The following is a 21,182-nucleotide window of genomic DNA, read 5'->3' as shown; positions in this document are numbered from 1 at the left end:
AGGATTTCAAGCTAAAGTAGTAGAGTTTTCTCTAGATTTGTTCCATAAACTGCCATTCAACTGTACAAGATAATGAGTTTGGCCAAATGTTTCCCAATTAAATTGGTACAACTTGTCTCTACATCTGTAGAGACAATAATGTCTGAGTGTTTATTCTTTTTAAAAAATATGTTTATATTGATTTCAGAGAGGAAGGGAGAGGGAGGGATAGATAGAAACATCAAGGGTGAGAGAGAGTTACTGATTGACTGCTTCCTGCACATCTCCCACTGGGGATCAAGTCTGCAACCCAGGCATATGCCCTGACTGGGAATCAAACCGTGATCTCTTGGTTCATAGGTTGACGCTCAACCACTGAGCCACGCTGGCCAGGCAAGTATTCATTCTTTATCAGATTCTGTGCTCTAAACTTTACAAATATATATTATCTCCTATGGTCTTCAAAACAACTCTATGAGTTAGTTTATTTTATCTTGGTAGGTATAGAATTCCTGTTTTATAGAATAGGAAATTGAGCTTTAATTTTTGCCGAGGTTCACACAGCTATTAAGTGGTGGGATTCAAACCAAAGTCACAGTTACCCCACAGCCCCTGCTCCTAACCCCACATCACACCTTCACTATGGAAACATTCGTAGGAAAACCAGAGTCTAAGCTGACCCTGGCAAGACCCTGACATCACCACATCTTGAATGTGAACTCAGCTTGAGGACACAGGATGTACCGAAGCAGGGGCCTGCTGAGATACCTTCCTGGACTGGAGAGAGGGTCTGGAGCTGACAGGCCCTTGAGGAATTAAGATAACAGCCCCTCTTTTGTGTTCATGTGCATTTATGTGTGAGTATTTAAGTAGGGATTGTCCCAATAAAGAGACAACTGATTTTATTCTTTTATTTTTTCCTTTAAAAATATTTTAATTCTTAGTCACATAAATAAATAAAAAAACAATATAGATCTTCCTTCCACCCCGTTCAGCCCAGTTTGTTTCCCATTCCCTTTCTCATGGATATCTTTTCAGAGTTCCTTTTATGCTAAAATAAATAAATAAATATAAATTTATAATCTTTCTTCTTTTGTCTTCTTCTTATGTAGAAGGTAGTCATTTAAAAATTCTGTACCTTCCTTAGCTTTTTTCACATAGAGATTTATCTTGAATACTTTCCCACATCAGCATCCAGGGAACTTCCTCATTCTTTTTTACAACAGTTTTCTGTTTCATGGCGTTAGATGTATTATCATTCATTAACCAGTCCCCTTGTAATAGGGCTTTTGCTTTCACTAACTGGTGCATTTGTCATTTGGTGTTTTTTTCTTCTTGATTTTTATATGGTTCAATTTGTTAGTCTTCTCTTATGTCTAATGGTGCTTAAGTCAAAGTTAGAAAGGTCCCTTGCCAAGGTTATAAAAGTGTTCTCCCAAGTTGTCATTCAGTACTTCATGGCTCTAATTTTCTTATTTAAAATTTTATCTACTTGGTGTTTATCTTGGTTTACAGTATAATGTTTGGATCCAACTTTTTTTTTTTTTTTTTTTGCAGATGGCTATCCAGTTGTATCACACTATGAATTAAATAACTGCTGATAATTTAGTGCCCACTCATTTGAGATGCCACCTTTAGAAATACTATATATATGGTTTTATTTTAGAATACTAAAGAAAGACTCTCAGTTTGTTTATGTGGTGTATCATATTTATTGATTTACGGATATTGTACCATCCTTGCATCCCCGGAATAAATCCCACTTGTACATGGTGTATGATCTTTCTAATGTAATGCTGGATTCAATTTTCTAGTATTCTGTTGAGAATTTTGGCGTCTATGTTCATGAGGGATATTGGCCTGTAATTCTCTTTCTTTGTATTGTCTTTATCTGGTTTTGGGATTAGGGTAATGCTGGCTTCGTAAAAAGAGCTTGGGAGGTTGGAATAGAAGGATCATACCTGAACATAATACAAGCCATACATGACAAACGCACAGCCAACATCATACTCAATGGACAAAAACTAAAACCATTTCCCCTAAGAACAGGAACAAGACAGGGATGCCTACTCTCACCACTCCTGTTCAACATAGTACTGGAAGAACTAGCCATTATGATCAGACAAAAAGAAGAAGTAAAAGGCATCCAAATTGGAAAAGAAGAAGTAAAACTGTCCTTATTCGAAGATGACATGATATTGTACATAGAAAACCCCAAAGACTCCATCAAAAAATTACTAGACTTAATAAATGAATTTGGCAATGTAGCAGGATACAAAATTAACACCCAGAAGTCTATGGCTTTTCTATACACCAATAATGAACTCACAGAAAGAGAAACTAGCCCTAACTGGTTTGGCTCAGTGGGTAGAGCGACAGCCTGTGGACTGAAGGGTCCCACGTTCAATTCCGGTCGAGGGCGTGTGCCTTGGTTGCGGGCACACCCCAGTGGAGGGTGTGCAAGAGGCAGCTGATTGATGTTTCTCTCTCATCGATGTTTCTGATTCTCTGTCCCTCTCCCTTCCTCTCTGTAAAAAATCAATAAAACATATTTTTAAAAAAGAAAAAAAAAGAAAGAGAAACTAAAAAAGCAATCCCATTTACCATTGCAACAAAAAAATTAATGTACCTAGGAATAAATTTTAACCAAGGAGATAAAGGACCTATACTCAGAAAATTTCAGGATGCTGAAAAAAGAGATAGAGGAAGACATGAACTAATGGAAGAACAAATGGAAGAATATACCATGTTCATGGATTGGTAGAATCAACATCATAAAAATGACCATACTACCCAAAGCAATCTATAGATTCAGTGCAATCCCCATTAAAATACCAATGGCATACTTCAAAGACCTAGAACAAACTCTCCAAAAATTCATCTAGAATAAAAAAAAAAAGGCCCCGAATAGCTGCAGCAATCTTGAGAAAGAAGAACAATGTTGGAGGGATCACAATACCAGATATCAAACCATACTACAAAGCCACTGTTCTCAAAGCTGCATGGTACTGGCACAAGAACAGACATATAGACCAGTGGAACAGAACACAGAACCCAGAAATTGACACAAGCCATTATGCTCAATTAATATTTGACAAAGGAGGCAAGAGCATATAATGGAGTCAAGACAGTCTCTTCAATAAATAGTGTTGGGAAAATTGGACAGACACTTGCAAAAAAAATGAAACTAGACCACCAACTTAAACCATACACAAAAATAACCTCAAAATGGATAAAGGACTTAAACATAAAAATCTTAGAAGAAGCCATAGGCACCAAAATAGCAGACATTTGTCATAGCAGTGTCTTTACCAATACAGCTCCTAGGACAATGGAAACTAAGGACAAAATAAACAAATGGGACTTCATCAAAATAAAAAACTTCTGCACAGCAAAAGAAACCATCAACAAAACAATAAGAAAGCCCACTGCATGGGAGAACATATTTGCCAATGTTATCTCCAATAAGGGTTTAATCCCTAAAATTTACAGGAAACTCATACAACTTAACAAAAGGAAGATAAACAATCCAATAAAAAAAAAAAATGGCCAAAGGAAATTTTAGGAATTAAGGGGGTCCATGGAAAAAGCACAGGACTACTGAGCTGTAGAGGTTACATTACCATAAGACAAGGGAGTTGCAGAACTTCTTCATCTTCCCACCGTATGAATTGGAATCAAATAACTATTCATTTTATGCTGATTTTAAAGATGTTAAAATGTGGGAAAGTATACATCTTAGAATATATTAAATACCATCCTAAATTCCCCAGTGTGCATTTCTGGACAGTCTGTTGTATTTCATTTGTTTGCCTCTTCACACTGTTTTAATTATTGAAGATTTAGAACATATTTTAATATATAGTACCAATAGTTTTTCCTTACTGGTCTTTTTTTTATTGTTTAAAGTATTACAAATAGTAGTACATATTTCTCCTTTCTTTTCCCCATTGACCTCCCCCAGACCTCACCTACCCCCGGGCACATGCCTTAACCCCCCCGCCCCAATGTCTTGCGTCCATTGGTTATGCTTATATGCATGCATACAAGTCCTTTGGTTAGGCTCTTACCACCCCCCCTAACCTCCCCTGCCTTCCCACTGTAGTTTGACAGTCTGTTTGATGCTTCTTTGCCTCTGTATCTATTTTTGTTCATCAGTTTATAATGGTCTTTATATTCCACAAATGAGTGAGATCATGTGGTATTTATTTTCCACTGACTTGCTTATTTCACTTAGCATAATGCTCTGAGTTCCATCCATGCTGTTGCAAATGGTAAGAATTCCTTCTTTTTTACATCAGCGTAGTATTCTATTATGTAGATGTACCACAGTTTTCTAATCCACTCATCTGCTGATAGGCATTTAGGCTGTTTCCAAATCTTAGCTATTGTAAATTGTGCTGCTATGAACATAGGGGTGCATATATCCTTTCTGATTGGTGTTTCTGTTTTCTTGGGATATCCTATATAATAAAAGGATAATATGCAAATTGATCCTAACAACAGAACGACCAGAATGACCACTGGACCAGTCACTATGAGGTGCACTGACCACCTCTTGGTCTCTTTCCCAGGCAGGCAGACTCCGATCACCTGATGGCCACCCATGGCAGGGGCGGGGCTGGTGAGCAGGTGGGGACAGCCGATTTTTCGGTCCCTTCCCCTGGCCATCAGGCACCAATCACCCGATGGTGAACCGGGAACTGGGGGTGGGTGGTGGCGGGGGGTGGGGCTGGCTGCAGGCAGCTGGGAAAGATGGCCCTGATTGTAGGCCAGGCCTAGGGACCGTACCCGAGCACGAATTTCATGTGCCAGGCGTCTAGTATTCCTATCAGTGGTATTACAGGGTCCAATGGCAGTTCCATTTTTAATTTTTGGAGGAAACACCATACTGGTCTTTTTCCAACTATTCTTGTCTATCTGTTCAGATAAACTAGGCAGCCTCTCCTTGGCTCTTGTGAATCTTCTTTCCCTCCCTCTTTCTACCTCTGTTCCACTTACATCGTAAAAAGTTACATATAGAAGACCTCTCTCATATGCCTGCTGATCAGCTATAAATCTGGATCAGAGTAGCTCCTCTGAGAGTTTGTGTGTCTTTTCGACTTTCTTCTCCTGGGTTTTTAGCTCAGCATTGCCATGGGAGGTGCAGTCCATTCCTGATCTGATTGTTGCATAAAGGGGAGATGTTCCCACGAAAGTTCTTAGATTCAGTTACTCCTTTTGTATCTTGTACATAGAATGTCAGCTTTATTCAGCAACATAAGCATTGTTATTACTATGATGAAAAATCTTAAATGTTTGCAACTGCATCAGGGTTTTAATGTGGTTCACTAATGCATTTACCCTCAGTAAAAGTTTGTTGGTTTGCCAGTTATTCTTATTAAATTTTTAGCATTTTGTATTGTATTACTAGAAACTTGGCTTTATTTGCATTCATAGGTCATAATGCATTCCTTTTTTTGTTTTACTGAAGAACCCACTGTAAGATCCAGTAAGTCCTGTGGAAGATGGCCTTCAGTGATCTTACATCGAGGACTGTGCGTCTTTATGATAATTGGATCAAGGATGCTGGTAAGTAACCATATTTCCTAATTGAGGCTCATCCTTCCTTTTTATGTCAGATTCCCACATTTAATAGGATTTCACTGAAACAGAATGAGAGACTTTGCAGGTTAACACTCTCTTAAGGACACCCAGAGTATTTTTTTTCAAAATATTATTTTTATTACTAATTAGTAAAGAAGTGTCAAGGGTTTCATTACAGATATGTACAAAGATAGAGCTACATAGATGTTCATGGAGATGCTTATAATAGTGAAAACAGTTTTAATATCCAGTGAGAGAATTGGTTAGTAAATGATGGTACATTCCAACTGAGTGGCCATTAAAAGTGATTTGGAGAAAAGTGCTCTTCGGCTTGATTCTGCCCTAATGCTCCTGAGGGAGATCACAGTTATTGCCAGCAATGGCTTTATTCAGGGTGCTTCTGAATGGGAGAGGCACTTTGCTACCTGAACTCTTATGATTTTAACTTGGGAACCAAGTAGATTTGGATACTTTTTTTTTTTTTTTTAAATAGACCTGTTTGGAAGAACAGATCCCTTGCTATTCAACCCTTGCTATTCACTATTCCAAATGCAGGAACCCTAGGGATTCAGATAATCAATACGCTAACTCAAGGGCCAAATCTATTTAAATGATGATGACTACCTATATAGTGCTAGTAGCATAAAATATTTAAAGAGGAACTACTTCTGAATTCCACTTCTACTTTTATTCATGGATCAGCTCTTTACTTTTTATTAGGAATTTAAAAGCTAGATAATATTAGGTCAGAAGAAGGAGTGACCCAGGGCTGGGTGGTTATGGAGAGACAAGGAGAGTCCTGGAGACAGTGTTGCAAACAGTGCAAGAAGAATGAGAGGAAGAGTCAGGTAGTGCTACGTACCTGAAGTTGGGCTAATTTGAAGTCTTAAGAGAGGAGGAAAGTAGGGGATATTTAATGCAAAGACCTAAATGTTAGTCCTGACACTACTGTGTACTAGCTAGGTGATCTGGAACTAAGGATTTTTTGTCTGTGAGTCTCAGTTTCTTTGTTAGAATGATAGCTACCAGCCAGCAGGTAATATACATGGAAGTGCTTCTGTCGTTTGGGAAGGTTCACAAAGCAAGTAGGGAGTGGTGGTTACAGATGCTTGATAGAGCATTTTCATCTTAAAACGCTTTTAATATAGCATATCGTGTTTGTAAAGGTTTCTTCACATTTTTTCCCCTGTTGGACGCTAGAAGGGTTATAAAGTTTGTGTAGAGATTTACATCTTCATAAGAACACTTTCAGGTAAAAGAGGAGAGGGTTTTTGCTTCTGGGTAGTGTGGTATTGATCTTTGAAAGCCATTAGGAATCCTTTCTGGCCATCTTAGGTCAGTTGTACTTTGCTTACCCTGGGAAGTTCTGAGCACCTGATCAAGGGCCAAGAATTTCAAGTGTATTCTTGGCTTTGGCCCTAATCCTAAGTCGCCTCCAAGAAACTTGGTATTCTTTGGTTTTCTTATTGCTAGAGAAGTTGTGATCATGCATAGTTATTTCAGGTGGAAAATTCCATAGCTACAGGATTTTAAAATGGTTTAATTACTACTTAAGCTATAAGAGGATTTATTATGATTCTAGATATGAAGTGTCAGATTTTAGAAATAATACTATAATGTCTTCAATTGTTTAAAAAGCAACTTTCCTTGTATTTGGGTGGTACTAATAACTTTTCAGACTTAGTTGTGACCTTTTTGCAAAGATGATGGGGTCTGAGTAAGAGTGTTACCATTCTGAATCTTTAATACTTAACAAAGTACTGAGGTACATGATTGCTTTTCCTCCCAGCTTCTTCATCTTATTGGTGCTGGGGATTTTAAAGGGAGAACTCGTTGAGCTAGTACCTGCTAATTGAGAAGAGAACACTGCCTTACAAGCAGTTGATGGACAAGTTCATTAATATTCTGTGAATGTGGCACTTGTAGTTTCCCTGTACTCTCTCTCTCTCTGGAACACACTTAGAATAGAACAATCAGACTAGTAATAAGTCAGAACTTTGGTAATCACTGGGATACAGACTCTCAGACAGCCTGCCTTCGCATCCTCTGCTTTCATCTTGGCTCTACTTATGCACTTAAACCCAACTCTGATGCCAAATAGAAGATGCATCATCAGCCTTTTCTCTCCGGGGGGTGGCGGGGGGGACAGAACTTACTTCGCACCTGACCTTTTGCAGTTTGTGAAATCATAGACTGATTCAGGATTAACTTTAAATATCATCTACCACCCCCCTCCCCCCATCAAAGTCACCATCCACACCTGACTTGTACACTTTTCACTATCATGGGGAGCCCTCTACCTCACATGGAAAATAAACAGTTTTCAGAGTCATGAGCATCATATTAAAGACTTCTAATTTTATCTGCTCAGTAGAGAGCGTGAATTCACACAGAGGATAATCTGAGTACAGCTATACTTTTAGGAATTTGGCAGTTGTATGGAAGACCAGATGTTGCTGAGTGGATCAGGAGGCAGGGAAACCACAGAAATGACTCCTGCAGGGCAATGGTGAGGGACTCTTAGGCCCTAAATATAAGAGAAAGAAGTTGACCCAAAGAAGCTTTTTCTCAAAATATGGATGCCTAGGACCCATAGGGATCCTAGGATTCTGATTTAGTTGGATCAGGGTCATTTTTTGGCTACTTGACCTTTAAAGATTCCAGAGATGACTGCTCTGCTGAATTGAGACCTGCTGTCATAACTTTTACTAAGCACTTAGGCTGTCCTGGGCTCTCACTAAATCCTCTATGAGATACAAGCTATTTTATTTTTCAATTACACTTTACATTCAAAATTATTTTGTATTAGTTTTAGGTGTACAGTGTAGTGGTCATACAATCATATACTTTACAGTGTTACCTCTACTATTTCCAGTACCCACCTTGTGCCATACATAATTATTACGATGTTATTGACTACATTCCCTATATTGTACTTTACATCCCGGTGACTATTCTGTTACTACTAATTTGGACTTCTTAATTCCTTCACCTCATTCACCCAGTCCCCCAAAATCCCTTCCCCTCGATACATGCTACTTTATGCCCAGCTCTTAGACGAGGAAACTAATCAAAGAGACTTTAAGTCAGTGGCCCCAAGTCAGAGGGAAGCCAGGATCAAAACTCCAGAGCTTGCTGAAATAGGATTAAAAAGAATAATGTTTTGTTTTATTATTTGCTTTCAAATAACAATAAATCTAATTAATCAGCTTTTCCCTAAGGATATGATTTTTTAAAAATCTGTAGCATGTTAAAGTCCCTCACAGGGTTTTCAAAAAGGTGTGTTTTTAAAATGTTAAATTATAAGAAAAGATTATTTATTTTAAAATTATTTTCTTCTACTTCCTGAGCCAGCCCAGTATGTTTTTTCCTGACTTGTTTTGTTGTACTGTTGCCAGCAGAATAACAGAAAGATGATGATGTCATTTGACTTTCCCCCCTGCTGAGTCAATGAAAGAATAAAATAAAATAAACCTCCAATTCAGGAATTCCTTTATTGACACTTAAAAAAACCCTAGTTTTCAATCATACATGTGATGTGTGTTACTAACAGAAACATTTAGAAAAAATAATCATTTGTATTGTCACCATCCAAAAGTGATAATGTTAATTAACATCCTTGCAGGGGTTCTTTGATTTTGGTTTTAAGTCCTTATTTCATTGGGGATGAAAACTAGACGTATTAATGTGGCTGATGATATTTGTGTACTTTTTGTATATAAAAGAATGTCTGGATAGAGGAACTCTAAAATGTTACTATTGGTTATGGTGGGGGGTAGGACCTTGCTGGGTATCTTCTGTCCTCCAGATCCACTCCACATGCTGTGCTGGGGCCTGGAGAATGACCAGTATGGACTATATCCATGGGCTTGATCTCCTGCCCTCTGGTTTCTGGTTGGGTTCAGCCAATGGAGAATCCTAGGAAACTGGGGAGAGGGAGAAGGGCAGTGTTGGGGTATCAGTTCCCCTGACCCCTTACTTGAAGAATTGCCTTGTGATGGCTGAATCCCTCAACTGAAGGTCATAGCTCTTCTGCAGGGGACTTCTCCATATGACTCTCTCCTGGGTTGTGGTAACTACCTTCCTTTGCCCTTTGAAGCCTCTGGTGCTAACAGCCTCACTGTTTCTAACCCCATCACTATCCCTGGTAATTTCCCTTTACTCTGAAGATGGTAGTGATCATTGCTCACATAGTCTGCTATCAACATTAGGGTCTAGGTCAGGGGTGGGCAACTTTTGCTGGCATGCGAAACCCTCACTTATAATCTTCCATTTACAATTTTTTTCTTAATATCAACTTTTTTATTTTTCAGATAAATTCAGTGTAGGTGCATTTTAATAAATATATAATTTTAATAAATATATAATTTTACATAACAAGTTATCTTAAAGACCATAGACATGGACTGACGAGAGAGGGGAAGAGCAATTTCTATGCCTCTGCCTTAACTCTCCCTGCCTTCCTAGATCCGACCAGTGTTTTCGTTTCATCCACATACTCTTGTGAATCTTTGTTCTCAGTGATGAATTTTGTTAAGTCTCGTAATAGGACAGTGATGGCGAACCTTTTGAGCTCGGCGTGTCAGCATTTTGAAAAACCCTAACTTAACTCTGGTGCCATGTCACATATAGAAATTTTTTGATATTTGCAACCATAGTAAAACAAAGACGTATATTTTTGATATTTATTTTATATATTTAAATGCCATTTAACAAAGAAAAATCAACCAAACAAATGAGTTCGCGTGTCAACTCAGACACATGTGTCATAGGTTCGCCATCACTGTAATAGGAGTAGCCTGACGGATGAAAGTAGTAGCTCATGCATACCTCTGAAGGTCACGAAATATAAACCTGATGTAAAATCTCTGTCATCAGTGATGCAGCAGCAAAAGTCCCACTGATAATATCAAACAGAGTCATAAAGTTTTCTGTCGGACTATCAGTGTACATGTATACATTAAAAAATAAATTTATTTTTCATCATCATATACTGTCGCTCAAATGAATTTTATTATTTCTTCAAGATTCTTCACATACGTACACCTTAAGAAATATCAAGTAGGCGTAACATGTTCTCAAAAAATTAAGGTTGGCACGCAGAAGAATTTTGAGTCAGAGATTTTCCTGGTTTGGCACGCACTCACAAAAAGGTTGCCCACCCCTGGTCTAGGTGCTCACTTAAAGAAATGCTGGTTGCTGTTAGTTATCTCTTGATTAAGTGGATGTGCACTTACATCTTGTTTTTCTCTTAGATCCAAGAGTTGAAGACTGGTTCTTAATGTCATCACCTCTGCCACAAACCATCATCTTGGGACTCTATGTCTATTTTGTCACTTCTCTGGGACCAAAGCTCATGGAAAATCGAAAGCCCTTTGAACTCAAGAAAGCGATGATAACGTACAATTTTTTCATAGTACTCTTTTCTGTGTATATGTGTTACGAGGCAAGTGTCTTTAGTATTCCTAATGGGAGAATTTTGCCTGAGTCTTCCTGTTTATCTGTCATTATGTTTCTTGTTATGACTGTAAAACTCTTCGAGATTTAAGGAATTTTAGAATCTTAGCTCACTAGAGCAGGGATTTGCCCCCAAATTGTTACATATAGACCAGGTATTAAACTCATTAGAGGATCTAAGTATAATTTACTCATAGGTAATGAGAAATATTAACAATGAGTCCAGGGACTGGCACATAGTTAACCTTAATAGATAATTGTATGAATCCATAAATGTTAGTTTTAAGGCAACATACTTAGAGAAATTAAGTAACTTACTCAAAGCAGCATAGCTGGTAAGTGCAGGACTGATATTTGAATCCAGATCTGACAGCAGAGTTCATTCTGACTAATGAACTGTCATCCTCATGGTAGGAATATTTAGTTTCTACACGCTCTCATGAGTTACGATGGTGGATTGTTTGGGTTTGGTTTAGCTGAGCTTTGGGGAAATAGAGAACTTAGACTCACACAAAGCAGTAGGTAAGAGAGCCTGTCCCTTAATTGTCAGTAAGAGAGGTGGGGATGGTTCAGAACCTAAAAGCAGACTCAGGGATTCACTTTCTCTCCCTCTGCTATTAACATGCCTCAGCTACCCTCACTGCTTTTCTGAGTTTCCTTGCTTCCCCCTCTCCCCAATACTGGCTGGCTTCCTCATACTAGGACTCACAAGAGCCCAGCATGGCCCCTCTGGCCTCTCCTGAGCCCCACCATGAATCCACCTGGTCGGGTCGCCCTCACTTTGTTCCAACTTCATCCCCATAGGCCCTTCAGAAATCTGGACTTACTTTGCTGTCTTCCATTTCTTCTACTTTATTTCCAAAATTAACTCACAGGCCACCTTACTGTCCTTTCTGGAGCATGAGTAACTGAAAGGGAAGAACAGAGAAAATACAATATTATCAGAAATAGGATATAGCCTACTGTAGGACCGTGTTAAGAACTGACCTGGGAGCCAGGAGACCAGGGGCCAGTTAGTCCCAGTTATGCTACTAATTAGCTACCTGATTTTGAGCAAGTCCCTTAACTTCTTTGAGCCTCAGGTCTCCCATTGTATAAAGTCAGCATTGAACCAATTGTCTCTCAGGTTCCTTTATGCTGTGTCTGACTGTGTCATTGAATATACTATCCTTAAATATATTTCTTAGGAAATAGTTCAGTTATAACCAGTTAGTTTTGATTTCTATTTTGGCAATTACAACATAAAAGATGATTTGAAAATATCTGAATTTGAAAGTCTATCTCCCATTAACCACTAATACTAGAGTTACTTATATGTCCATTTTGGTGTTTATTAACGGCTAAATATAAACTACTACTTTTTCTTCTTGACAGCCTGAAATATAGACACATATGTCAAAAGCTCCAGAGACTTTTAGAATGTCCTTAAACTTAATATCAGGAAAGCATTAAGTTCGACTCTTTGTTTAAACACAGACTTTTGCAGCTGAGCAGCCTGTCATCTCCGGAACACATCCAAACTCATGGTTTATTGGGTGGGGCATGATTGCATTTGGTCTACAGTAAACACCTCTAGCAGGGTGTTAGGGCAAGTATGAGCAAGGTGAAAGGGATATAGATCAGACTAAAGGAACCCACGTGCCTTAATTTTTAATGATGATTTGAATGTGTTAGTTAGTTGGCACCAGTCAGACACTAATAAAGAGAGATCAGCCAGGCCATTGTGCTCAGTGGTTGAGTGTCGACCCATGAACCAGGAGGTCAAGGGTTTGATTCCTGGTCAGGGCACATGCCAGGTTGTGGGCTCGATCCCCAGTAGGAGGTGTGAAGGAGGCAGCCTATCGATGATTCTCTCTCATAATTGATGTCTCTATCTCTCTTTCTCCTGCCCTCTCTCTGAAATCAATAAAAACATGTTTTTAAAAAGAGAGAGAGACCAATGAAGACCCTACAAAAGGCCAAGTCACACAGCTTCTTCTGTTCAGCGCAGTGCTTGTTTGGGGCAGGGAAAGGGGAGCCTCAGTCATCCTAGTTTAAGTAAATGGATTTAGCGTGGTCCTTACATCAGTCAGAAGTTAAGTCTGAGCTCAGGAGAATATGAGGATGCTCACTGACAGATTTCGTAAAGCAGAATAAGTCATTTCTGTACCACATTCCCTGTTCCTTAGAGAAAATTTATTGACTGGTTTTTGTAAGATATTTTTTCTCACCTGTGAAATTTGTCTTATACTTTTCTGAATCTTAATTTTCAAGATTTCATAACCTAGCAAGTTAACATTGTGATAAAATTATCTCACGGCATAAGCTAGGAGCTAGTTTTAGAAAAATATGGTGTATTTTTAAATACCACCGTTGAAATAGTTGTTCTTTCTCCTTCGTTTCTTTTCACCATTGAAGTGTCATTCTGATAATGCCTCGTAAACCTTTGCTTTTTTAGACGTTAATTTATTGTAAAGTTGTCATTTTAGCTATTAAAAATAGAAATTTAAAGTGTACTTCAATAGCATAAAATGATATAACCATTATACTGAGAAAGCAGACATTCTTGGGAAGATGTTAGCATTTATGAGAACAAGGTATTAAAAAAGAGAAGTGGTCATATTTTCAGAGCTCTAAATTAATATAGGTATTAATTTAAAATTACAGTCCTTAGTTTTTCATTTTCAGATACTGTTTTAAAAGAAGACCTTCCCACCATCAGACTGAAAGAATGTCAGTGTAATCTTTGAATTGCGGTTCAGACTTATCAACAGTAAGCTTTTTCTTCTCACCACTAGTAGGAGGTCACTTTGTGGGTGTGCTGGAATTAAGGCTTGCTGGTTTGCATTTTTAAGCTTGAGATTTTCCTTTCTTACTTGTCATGTGGACCCAAAGCCAAACTAATAACTAAGTCTTGTATTTGGTCAACCTTAATTTTAAGAGCCATGGATGACCACTTCACATCACACCGACTAGCCAAGGTCAGGAAAAAAGCAAAGTATCTTATGAGTACATTGAGGAATTTTGGTTTGCTCATTTATTTTTTGACTATTTGGGACGTTTAGAAATCAGCAGAAAAGAATGAATTCAGGCCCATTTATTCCCTTTAGAATACACAAACATATGCACAGGCATATATATAGATATACCTAATATGTACATATACTAGCATATACTTCCAGTACTTGATGTTTAAGCAAAAACACTCCCAGTGTTTTGTTCTCCACTATATATTAGAATAATTATCCCAAGAAATGGACATTTTAGTCCAAACCCAGTTTAAGTAAGATATGAGTTTATGATTTTGAAAATTTTTACTGCTTTTATATCCAGTGAGTTCCTAGTTTGTAATCGTTCTTGCCCATCTTTCCCTCAACACTGGCTGCTGACTCAGCTGAGAATTTAACGAAGAAACAGTCAAAACTGCCTTTGTTATAGCTGTTGAGCACACATTTCCGTCTTTAAAATGCATGTGCTCTCTTGCAGTTTGTGATGTCTGGTTGGGGTACAGGTTATTCATTTCGATGTGAAATTGTTGACTATTCACGGTCACCTACAGCGTTGAGGGTAAGTTTCTCTTTGGAAAAACTTGTAACTCAAAATTAATGTTAAAACGTTTTGGACTCCATTTGTAACAATGTGAATTCAGAATGAGTAAGTGACTCAATTATTAGGATATGTATATTGAAAGAAAAGCTAAAATTTACCAGCTAGAAAGAATCAAAGTCGGGTATGTTATTTTCTGTAAAATTTAAAAGTAAATTCATATCTGGTTCCTCAAACAATTTTAAAAAGAATTATAATATGATCCAACAATTCCACTTCTGTGTATATATCTAAAAGAACTAAAAGCATGAACTAAAAAAAGGTATTTGTACACCCATATTCATACCAGCATTATTTACAGTAGCCAAAAAGTGGAGGCAACCCAAATGTCTATTGGCAGATGAAAGGTTAAACAAAATGTGGTGTATGCATACAATGGAATATCATTCAGCCTTAACAAGGAAGGAAGTTTTGACACATGCTCCAACATTCACAAACCATAAGAACATTATGCTAAGTGAAATAATCTAGGCACAAAAGGACAAATACTGTATGATTCTCTTATATGAGGTACCTAGAGTGATATTCAGAGACAGAAAGTAAAATGGCCTTTGTCAGGGGCTGTGGGGGAGGGGAGATGGGGAGTTGTTTAATAGGTACATGGATGGGTACATCTATGCATGGATGGTGGTGATGGTTGCATAACAATGGCAATGTACTTAATGCTACTGAACTATACAGTTAAAAATAGTTAAGATGGTAAATTTTATATTATATGTATCTTGCCAAAATTAAAAAGAACTAAATATTCCCCATGTAAAAATAAAACAAAATAAATTCATATTTATGTGTGTTTTTGCAGATGGCACGCACCTGCTGGCTTTATTACTTCTCCAAATTTATCGAGCTATTAGATACTGTGAGTATGTAGTCATTTCATTTGGTAAATGTTTGATCTTTTGATGAAAGCAATAAACTAGAGTTCTATTATCCAATAACTTTGGTTATCTCTCTTCTTCAGGCAGACCTGCCGTTTCTTATCAGTAATATTAGAGAATGGATAGGATAAACTTATGTTTCAGTCATTTGCAAACTCCAAAAGGTGTTCTTATGTATCTACCACCTGTTTAAGATAAGCGTGTAACTGTCACATACACGACAAAACTGCATCTATATGTAGATGGATGACAGTTGTGATGGGAAGCAAGTTTAGGAAGCAAAGAGGAGAGAAAACTTCACCTTTGGTCCTTCTTACAAAAACCCTGTGTCATCCATACTCCGTTACGAGGATAAATGCTTCAAAATTTATAAACTTACACAGTAATATTGTTGCCCTGGCATAGCAGTGATTTTGGAAATATCAAAACTACCTTCAGCTGCCCTCGTAGTCCTCTCTCTGCCTGGGAATAAGCTGAATTTGGGTGACTGGACCCTGGGAGAAGCAAGTGCCATGGACTAGGGTCCCTAAGGAGAGGAGAAAGTCCTATGCCTTTGCTTCCAGAGTAGGAAAGCTGTGTAATTATTGTGTCTTTGTGGCAGGTGGGTCTTGGTTATCTGGAAACAGTCTTGGGCCTAAGTGTGTTCTCTCTTCAGAATATGTAACAAATCTCAACAGGCTTTTACCTTCTCAGGTGACTACACATCTTCTATAATAATAAAAGCGTAATATGCTAATTAGACTAGATGTCCGGAAGCCGGGGCTGTGAGAGAAGCCCAGGTCCCGGGTGCTGGCAGCCAGGGGAAGGGAGGCCTACTCTTGCACGAATTTTGTGCATCAGGCCTCTAGTAATGTTATAACTGGAAAGGATTTTTGTGAGCATAGAATCACTCCTATTGTTCTCAAAAATTAGCATGCATTAGCATCACCTGGAGGGCTTGTTAAAAACACACAAGCCCCTTAGCCTGACCCCTAGAGTTTCTGATTCAATAGGTTTTGGGTGGAGCTCAAGAATTTGCATTTCTAGCAACTTCTCAGGCGATATTATTACTGTTGGTTCAAGATCCACATTTTGAGAACCCTTGCTTAGGCCGGTGATTGTCAACTCTCATGGTGTGGTCAACTTAATTGCATTAAAAAGCCAAAAGCCTGGGCCCCAACCTCAGAGACTTGGAGCTAAGTGGTTTAGAGTAGGTACCAGGCATGGCTATTTTAAAAAAGCTTCTTGGACATTGTAACATGCAGCCAGGGTTGAGAACTACTGACCTATTGAAGTCCAAAGCTCTCAGTCTGAAAATACTGAGGTTCAATGACTTACCCAAAGGAATGCTGCCACTGATAGGATCTCAGATTGTTGTCTTATGGCTTTTTCTGCACTATGCTGCCTTCTCTCATGTGCATAAGCAAATGCATTTGGCTTCATTGTTTCTGCTTTGCATGTTCTCAGGTCTAGCTTCCATAAGGAAATGGTGGTTGCCTCTGTGTCCATCCTTAAACCACACTTTTTGAGATACTCCTACTAGTACTTCTGTTTCTGCTACTCTGTTTAGTCCTATATTTCAAAGTCTAATTCATTGTTGCTCTCCTGAATTTTGAGTATCTTTTTGGACATTTAATTCTGCTTTTGAATATTTTTTGGAAAAAAAATTTCCCTTCAAATTCTTCCTATTCAATGTGTTTGTTTGTAGAGTTTCTGCAAACCACTTGGGTACATTCAGTCTGGATGGTGCCTTCATTGCCCTTCTCATTTTTCCAAGGCAGCTTTGCTTTCTTTTCTGTCCTAGTTCCCCAATTAACTCTTAAATGTTTTCATTTTTCTTTCATAATAACTTGCTAACTTTTGATTTATTGCAAGTCCTCTTCATTTGCTTAATCCATTACCTAAATTGGGAAAATGTGTTAGCGAGCAATGTAGAATAATGTCAGTCCTAAGAATTAAGATTCCATGCCATGCATGTGGATTTTTTGCCAATAACATTTCCCCCCCCCCATAATTTTGGGGCCATAGTCTTCATTTTATATCTTTGAATTTACAAATCTGCATGCAATTTCTTTTTACCTTTTTATCGATTCTCCCATGACTAGGCATCATACCCAAGTTCCTTCATACTAATTGGCTTTTGAACTTGAAGAATCAGCTGCTTCCATGAGCATTCTATAAGTCGGTCCTTTCAAAGCAAATTGTGATGTGAAATAGTTTCACTTTGTCAATATTTTTATAACTCTAGATAAATTATTGCATGATTTTAAATGAACTTGATTTTCTTTAAATTATTTCAGATCTTTTTTGTTCTGCGTAAGAAAAATAGCCAAGTGACTTTTCTGCATGTCTTCCATCATACCATCATGCCATGGACCTGGTGGTTTGGAGTCAAATTTGCTGCAGGTAGCCAAGGGAGAGTTGGGATAATTTCTTATAAATAATAACATTTTTATATGGTATAAACACAAAATCTATCCTTAAGTGTGATTTAAGAGAAACTCAAAACGTCAAAGAATCACTTTGATCAAACTTCTAACTTTCATTATTACTTGAAACCTAAATGTAGGACTCGTACCCAGATTCTTCTCCAACTCTCCATTCTTTAGAAAATGCGTTGACTTTGGGTACAGTCTACATATATTTTAATTTTGTTTGGATTTTATTATTTTCCCATGGAGTTCTATTAAATATCTTTTAAAAATAAAAAATAAACAAAATGATTTTATAGGAATGTAATTTGGTATCTATTTCCTTATATGTATCCAGAGAGTTAGAATGTTTATCTCAAGTTCCATGTCTTCTTTGCCTTCAAATTTCTAATAACTGATACAGACTGCAAACCCCACCCGCTCTGTAAAAATGTGTGATATTGCCGTTGTCCCAACTTCTTTAAGCATCCTGCCATATTAGAGGATGTTTGTTACTGTTTTTCAAGTCAAGAATAGTTGAAATCGAAAGCTTGGCTACAGGCTCTTTTGTTTGGTTTGGGTTTTATGCTTCTGAACATCTAGAATTGAAAAAAAACAGGAGGTTAAGTAATTTTACCTTATCACAAAGTTTTAAATAAGTGATATTCCCAATGACATATTCTTATCTTATTAGCAAACATTGTTTTATTTATGCTAGTTTCTTAAATTTAAGACGTCTTTAAATAGGCCTGTAGCTCATGGTAAACTATGTTTTAGCATTTCTGTGAAAGGCTCACCTCTATTAGGCATTCTGATTCTGCAAGACTTAACAAAAAAAGCGGAACCACAACTGAGGAACTTTTGTTTACGTTTTAGATTCTCTAGGCTTGGGGAGTCTAATCTAGGTCTTATGTCTCAGAGCATGAGAAGACGTTGATCAGTGGCACAAAAGAGGTGCTAGAACCTAGAGGAGCCAAGAGGGCATTGGATCGTTCAGTACGTAAAGTAGCTCCTTGCCCCAAATTGGCATTTATCTGTAGAGCATTTTTAAAAAGTAAATGTAGCTGTTCTTATACTGTATGTTAATGTAAAAATTTAACTTGCACTACAAGAGAGTCTCATCTGTGTCCATTTCACAATAAAAGGTTAGCTGTATCATTTAATCTCCGTTACTTTACTTGCTTTTTTTTCTCGCACATGCATGTTGTGCCTCTCAGTTCTTTCTACAGTGATATCATTGACATCTTTTTTGTCTTGGTGAAATATTGAAAAAGACCCAAATATCCACTAATTGAATGGTTATTTCTTATATGTATATAATTGTGAAATGCAAATAATATTGAGAGGCATCTTTTAAGCAGCTTGACTCCTAAATTATCAGAAATAGGTGACTATTCTGTTCTTAAAGTGTGCTAGAAAAGGTTCTTTTACACCCTTATAATTTATTTATTCAGATTTCTTTCAGGAGACCAGAATATTATAACAACACTGAAAAATATATAAAAATAGAAAAAAGATTGGAAAGCAATGCCCCCAAATATAATTATTTAGAGATATTGACACAAAAAGTGGTTTCTCTCTCCTTCTGTATCCTTCTCTGTATTTTATAATTTTTTAATATTGTATATCTGTTCATTCCATAATGGGAAAAATAAATTTTATTTGAAGAATGGAGTTGAGCACTTTTCTAATTTCTATCTTTGAATCCATTTCAAACAAACAATGCTTTCAATAATGAAAATTTAAACACATGATATACTTCACTTTTTCATTGTTACTATGTTTATGGACCTCAAGCACTTTGTAGTGGGTTCATTTTCCATTCCTTAACCCCCCTTCTGCTTTACGAAATGTAAATATTAGGAAATAATGTTTTTTCCCTCTCATGTACCATGGATTGGCATTTCTGTTCAGATCTTCATGTGAACTCTAGTATACACATGTACACCTGATGCCTGTTCCGTAACAAGCATAGAGTAAGAGCTGAGGTATTTCCAGAGATACGGTTTGACATTGGCTTCCATCCCTCAAATGAAACTGCCCATTTCAAGCTGTTCTCCCAAAATCTTGAGCATAATTGATCTCTATCTAGTGTTTAATTTCCTGTTGGCCTATTGCACAACTCTGGGATCATAGCAATCCAGCTTTTCTTTTGAATGTGATGAAAATATTTTCGTGACATATTTCTATATTAATTATGCACAAATTCCCTTCTAGATAAATGGAGAATTATAATAATTAGCCAGGTGATTATTTTTCCCAAACCAAAGGAATAAAAGGTGATAGCGCTAATCGTAATTCATCCTGAGATGTTTGCTTTTCAAAACTGTTATCACAAAGAAGAAAGCAAGCTTAGAAAATACTTCTTAGAGAAACCTTCCAAAGAAGATAGGAAAAACATTACCACTTAACATGTGATTATTCTGTGAACAAACTCATTAAAATAACTTACTAGAAAATAATCATAAACTAGAGAAAATAAGCAAGTTTATTTTGATCAGTAATCCTTACTAAACACTCTTAGCTACACCAGTACTTCGTTAAATTCCTGTTCATGGGATCCTTGTTTTAGAACATTTAAATGATGAAAGTGTCTGAATGGGAACATGGACATGCTTATACCAAAATAGGGGAGTAGTGTCTTAATGAGACTGGCTCTGGTGCAGTTGGTTATTAAGGGTACAGTAGATTTCTTGTGTGTTTATAATCATGAGACACAAATAGAATTGAGAGGTATTTGGCTTATCCCTGTTAAGCAGCTTAACTCCCAAACTATCAGAAATAGACACCTATTCTATTTTTAAAATACCCCTAGAAAAGGTGTTTCCACACCACTATATTTAGTTAAGTTTCTTTTGGGAAAGAAGACTAATATAAATGTGTATAATAAAAGTTGTGAGGCTGTTAATAAGCTTTATTAATTCAGTTTCTTCTGATTTGAAATGTGAGATAATTAAGGATTAGTTAAAATTTTATTCAGGAAGGGAAAGTTTATGAGGGGACAGTATATCATAAATGAAGCATTGGAGGAATATTTAAGCTACTTAAAAATAATTATTTAAAATAGGTTATTTTAAGGGAGTACTTTAGCAGTGGTATATCTAGAATTGCTGCAATTATGAATGATTATTAAAAAGTAATTCGTTTCTACTATGCAACAATTTTTATTTTGCCTTAAACTTTCTGTAACTCCTAGTGTCTATAAATTTGGTCCTTCCTCTAACACAATCAGCCCAGATTTGTGAGGTTTTGTTTTATTTCTGAAATTAAAGAATACTGCAATAAAGGAAATAGAATATCTTGGAGA

General features: G+C 37.2%; 1 protein-coding gene across 6 annotated transcripts in view; it reads left to right on the top strand.

The window, feature by feature from the left end:
• ELOVL7 (ELOVL fatty acid elongase 7) overlaps positions 1–21,182 on the top strand; it is a 76,119-nt gene that overhangs the window by 50,761 nt on the left and 4,176 nt on the right. The window contains exons 2-6 of one of the 6 annotated variants that reach the window (XM_036308242.1): positions 5,453–5,550; positions 10,821–11,011; positions 14,488–14,568; positions 15,410–15,466; positions 17,765–17,870. In XM_036308242.1, coding sequence (XP_036164135.1) covers positions 5,487–5,550; positions 10,821–11,011; positions 14,488–14,568; positions 15,410–15,466; positions 17,765–17,870 — 499 coding nt within the window. In that variant the 5' untranslated portion in view covers positions 5,453–5,486. Of the gene's footprint in view, positions 1–5,418; positions 5,551–10,820; positions 11,012–13,689; positions 13,775–14,487; positions 14,569–15,409; positions 15,467–17,764; positions 17,871–21,182 lie in introns of those variants that run through there. The other 5 variants (XM_036308243.1, XM_036308244.1, XM_036308247.1 and 2 more) reach the window with 5 other exon arrangements.

Source organism: Myotis myotis, unplaced genomic scaffold (assembly GCF_014108235.1).
Source record: "Myotis myotis isolate mMyoMyo1 unplaced genomic scaffold, mMyoMyo1.p scaffold_m19_p_5, whole genome shotgun sequence".
Lineage (NCBI taxonomy): Eukaryota > Metazoa > Chordata > Mammalia > Chiroptera > Vespertilionidae > Myotis > Myotis myotis.
The sequence above is the reverse complement of the archived record's forward strand: the minus strand, read 5'-3'. Positions and strand labels throughout refer to the sequence as shown.